The 5,103-nt window shown below is 38.9% G+C and overlaps 1 protein-coding gene across 1 annotated transcript; it reads right to left on the bottom strand.

The window, feature by feature from the left end:
* Positions 1-58: 58 nt before the first annotated feature.
* Positions 59-2,802, bottom strand: LOC136064399 (leucine-rich repeat receptor-like serine/threonine-protein kinase BAM1). Its single transcript, XM_065766090.1, has one exon. The coding sequence runs from the start codon at positions 2,675-2,677 to the stop codon at positions 74-76; it is 2,604 nt and encodes an 867-aa protein (XP_065622162.1). The 5' UTR covers positions 2,678-2,802; the 3' UTR covers positions 59-73.
* Positions 2,803-5,103: the final 2,301 nt, after the last annotated feature.

The following is a 5,103-nucleotide window of genomic DNA, read 5'->3' as shown; positions in this document are numbered from 1 at the left end:
GTACTTGCATGTCTATAGGAACACAATCCACAACAAAAAAAAAAAATTCACAATTAATATATCGAGATTTGAATCATATCATACCTGGTGCTATGTATCCGTAGGAGCCAGCAATCGCAGACATACACTCTGAAGTTCCAGAATCTTGCAAAAACTTGGCAAGGCCAAAATCAGCAACATGAGCTTCAAAATTGGAATCAAGCAGAATGTTGTTTGATTTCACATCGCGATGGACGATCAATGGGGAACAATCGTGATGCAAATAGCAAAGGCCCTTAGCAGACTCTATCGCAATCTTGTACCTAGTATCCCAGTGCAAATGACCTCCCTTCTTGCCATGAAGTACCTCACCTAAGCTCCCATTAGGCATGTACTCATAAACCAAAAGATTAGTCTCATGGTTTGAACAGAACCCCAATAATCTCACAATGTGTCGGTGCCTAATCCTCCCCAAAGTCTGTATCTCCGCGTTGAATCCATGGTCATGGGAAGATCCCCTGCTCATCGCCGGAAGCCTTTTCACGGCAACCTGTTCAGCATTTGGCATGGAACCCTTATACACAATACCAGCACCACCTTTGCCTATAATGTTATCCTCCTTCAACGAATCCAATACATCATCGACCGTGAAATCCAACCGTTGGAAGGCGGTTAATTTCCAGGCACGAGACTCACTGGCCTTCTTCAAAGACCTGGCTTTGATGATTGCTGCCACTGCAAACGCAATGGAGCAAATGAGCAATCCAATGACAAGCAAAAGCTTCAGAGAAGCAGAGAGTGGGCCTTTCTCATGAGCTTGGTGAGTTCCATTGGCAACCCCATCTTTGCAAGCCCCTAAATAAGGACCGCACAGATCTGGGTTCCCCAAAAACGACGTGTAGTTAAAATAGCTGAATTGGCCAGTGCCAGGAACCAAACCAGAGAGATTGTTATATGAAAAATCAACAGAGGTCAAGCTTTGCATAGTTGCTATTGAAGCAGGAATGCTACCAATTAGATGATTTTTCGAAAGGTTGAGGTAATTCAGAATCCTCATACCAGTAATCTCGTTGGGAATCTGACCCGAAAGATCATTTCGGCTGAGATCAACAAAGGTTAGAAGCTTGCATTGGCTGATTTCAGGTGCAATGGGACCTGAGAACTTGTTGTGGCTGAAGTCTATCTTGGAAAGTTGCTGTAACCTTCCAATCTGAGGTGGGATTGGACCCGAAAACCTGTTTCCATCAAGGAGTAGCTTCTGTACACTAGAGAAGTTACCCACACTCGAAGGCAACGACCCCGAAAGCATATTGTTGGAAAGACTAATCTGTCCGAGATTAACAGACATCGAATTGGTCTCAGGAAACTCCCCCACTAGGTAGTTATCTTGCAGTTCTACTTGTGTCAGCGCTGGCAAGTCAAGAAGCCCTTTTGGTATTGAGCCATTGAAAAAGTTCTCACCCATACGGATCCGACTCAGTGACTGGCATTTTCCTAGTGATTCTGGAATCGGACCAAACAGAAAGTTTCCCAGAGCAATCAGGGTCTCAAGCTTATTTCCTGAACACAAATCAGGAGGCAGAGATCCAGTAAGCTTGTTGGAAGAAAGATCTAGAGTTTTAAGCCTTCCATTCTTTCCCAAACCCTGAGGAATGCTACCGGTAAAGTTGTTCTCCCACAACTGTAAAACCTCGAGCGCCGGCAAGTCTCCCACAAAGTCCGGAATAGCACCGTGAAGCTTGTTGCGAAACAAGTTCAACAGCGTCATGTTCTTCAGCTGAGCAAACGAGGATGGAATTTCACCGGTGAGCATGTTGTTCGACAAGTCCATGGATTTCAAGCTCGCCAAATTCCCAAGCTCCACCGTCAAAGACCCCGAAAGCGCATTCACTTGCAAAAACAGAGTGTCGAGCTTCTGTAGCTTCCCAATCTCCGGTGGTATCTCTCCGGTTAACCCACAGTTTGCGGCGTCGATACGAACAAGCTCCGACAAGTTTCCGATCTCGGCGGGAATGCCTCCCTCGTAGGCATTGAAGTATCCAAGGTAAAGCTCACGCAGGGTCGACAAGTTTCCGATCTCGGCAGGTATAGTGCCGTTTAGTTCGTTGCCGGAAACGGCCAAATACTCAATAAACTGCCATTGTCCATACTGGGTCGGGATCTGACCGGTGAAATAGTTACCGCCGAGATGCAAATGGCGGATGTTAGGCATTTCAACGACAGTCAGAGGCAACTCACCAGTCATGTTGTTGTTGTAGAGATCGAGGACCTGGAGGTTCTTGAGAGAAGCGAGTTCGGTCGGGAAAGTGCCGTTGAAAATGTTGTTGGAGAGGTTGAGGTAGCGGAGAGTCGAGAGAGAAGAGAGCTGCGGAGGAATGGGGCCGGAGAGTTCGTTAGAGGCGACGGTGAGGTTCGAAAGGAAGCGGAGGTGGGCGAGGTCAGGGGAGAGAGTGCCGGAGAGGTTGAGACCGGAGAGGTCAAGAGATGTCACGTGACGGTGAGTGGTGTCGCTGCACGTGACGCCCGTCCACGTGCAGTGGTTCGTGGTGGCGTTCCATGATGAAAGGGCCGATTGTGGGTCGTCTATGAGGGACTTTGCCGAGAGAAGTGCTTTGTATTCTGGGATGTGGGCTGAGTGAGTTGCGTGGAGGTGGAGGTGGAGGTGGAGGAGGAGGAGGAGCAAGAGGAGTAGCTGCATTTTTTTTTTGGGTTGGGGGTGGTGGGGGGTAGATGGAGAGTGGCTGTGGTGGGAGTGAAGAGAGTATCAGTGAGACTGATGAGAAGGGTTGAAACTTTGTACTTTGAAGCTAGTGTGATTTTATTCTTCAATCTTTATTTAAAATACTAAAAAAGTAACTCATATTATTAGTATTATTGATTATATATTATATTCTTTATTTCCTATATGGCAGTAACGAGTAGGAATAGATAGGTCATATTCAGCCAAAAAATAAAAAGTAGATATGTCATAGGGTAGGTTTTTCAATAATTTTTTTTTTTTTGGGATACTTAACAATATGATTTTTTTTTTTTTAAATTAAAGTAGATAGGTCCTAGCTTTAAATTTTAATCATGAAGAGATGCATTGGGGGTGGGGGAGGTACTTACAAATTACGACTTACGAGTAGAGAGAGAGAGAGAGAGAGAGAGTTATACTTGAAATCTTGAAGGTTATTCATTTATTATTTTTATTTTGGATGTATGTTTATTGTTCTTTAACTAGGGCAGGAAGGTTCCAATAAAAAAAATTTTAAAAATAAATAAATAAAGGGCATGCATGCAGATGCAGGAAGGGAATAAATAAAAAGGTAAGAATGGAAAAAGGAAATTTCCGAATATGCATCTCTCGTTAGCCCAAGGTCCCAGCCCTGCCTTTTTCACTCCCCAAAGATACACATTCTAAGCACAAAAAGTATGGCTTCTTTTGTCTTTGCCACAAAGAAAGTATGGCTTTCTTTGTTTGAGTTTGATAGCTATTATCCCGTACACCGAAAGATAAAAGATAGCTCTAAAAAGTGTGTTGAAATGGGACAATCAAATATTCAGCTACAAAAAAAAAGGAGGGACAATCAAATTTTAGTTAACCAAAATCAGGACAAAACATTGATTGTATTTTTCACTGTATTTTTCAATAAATACATGCTTTTGGACCAAAAGTTTTGGTCCAATGTAACTAGTTAACAATTTAAATTATTAGGGTAAAATTTTTCCTTGCCTTAACAACTTGTCATGCTCTAGGCCACTCGCAAGATCAGGACTGGGAGGGCCTTATTGGGATCGAGAAGTCGGCTCATCATGCTACCCTCCAATGTAATCAAGGTTCTGATTTTGCTGATTGACTTTGTTCTCCAATTACATATATATATATATATTACTATTATTAGTGTTGAAATTTGATTCGGTTTTTTTGGCTATTTATTAAAAAATTTAACTAGTAATAAGAATATACGAATTTCTCTCTTTTTTTCTTTTTATTTATTTATTTATTTTTATTTTTACTGTGAGGATTTGATCTGTGTGTGGAAATGTATATGTGTATGTGTGATTTTTAACTTAATTTTAAATATTACTATTTTTAATTATTATTATTCATGTTTGTTTGTTTGATAACTTTAATTATAATTGAAGTTTTGAAATATGATTTTGCTATATATGGCATTTCTAGGCTAGAGAGGTTAAATATGTATTTGTAAGCTTTTTTATTTTTGTTTTTGATATATAGGTGTTATTTGATAGTGTATAAATTAGAGAAGGTTTGTGTACACAATTTTTGTGCCACAACCCTAACATGTGCAACTGTGAGAAATTAAAAAAAAATTAGTGAGTTTATGTGATTTTGAAAATGATGGTTCACCAATCATAATTGCATATGTCATCAAATTCAGTGATCTAGATGAACTGCTATGAAATAATAGTAATTATTTTTATTTTTATTTTTAGATTGGTTTGGTGGTGGTTGGTAACATGGAAAATGCATGGACAGTGTGATGGGTATAGCTGAGGAGAAGAGAGACGGAGGAATTTGAAGATAAATATGTCAACAAAATGCAAAATATGCTAATTTAGATAATAAGCTAACAATTTTAATTTAGTATAAAATTTAGGGAGCCCAATGTATTTGGAAATTTGTGAACTAAATTGTGACTTGTGATAGAGGTTAACCATTATTAATTTTAGTAATTGAATGTTTTTTCCAAATTTTTATTAAATTAGCAATTGTTGAGTAAGTTGGAATGACAAAGAGATTTTAGTTAGCTCATTTACTAAAATCTCTTATCTTCCTATAAAAAACTTAGGATGAAAATTTTCAAATCCCGTCTATACCAAAATGAAAATTAATTAGTTTGGTGTCTTGACTTCTATTTTTGTTTTTTTGAGAAGTGGTGTCTTGACTTGATTGTAAAGAGTAGCTATTTTGAAACAAATATTATAGACTCAAATCACGTATTTATCTAAAAATACAATAAGAATAACAAGTTATTGCTAACAAATACACATTATGGCCATTTTGTTGTAATCAATCTACTAATATTAGTCTTTCTCAAAAAAAAAAAAAAAAAAAAACTACTAATATTAGAGGTTCTTATTTTTAATATTATTTTTCTAAAAGAAGTCTATTGAGTT

The sequence above is a fragment of the Quercus suber genome, unplaced genomic scaffold, assembly GCF_002906115.3.
Source record: "Quercus suber isolate HL8 unplaced genomic scaffold, Cork oak 2.0 scaffold_680, whole genome shotgun sequence".
NCBI classification, from domain to species: domain Eukaryota; kingdom Viridiplantae; phylum Streptophyta; class Magnoliopsida; order Fagales; family Fagaceae; genus Quercus; species Quercus suber.
This window is presented reverse-complemented; position numbering and strand designations above follow the sequence as displayed.

Excerpts from the sequence above, each read along its gene's own strand:
- LOC136064399 (XM_065766090.1), bottom strand. The coding sequence starts at position 2,677 with ATGCAGCTACTCCTCTTGCTCCTCCTCCTCCTCCACCTCCACCTCCAC.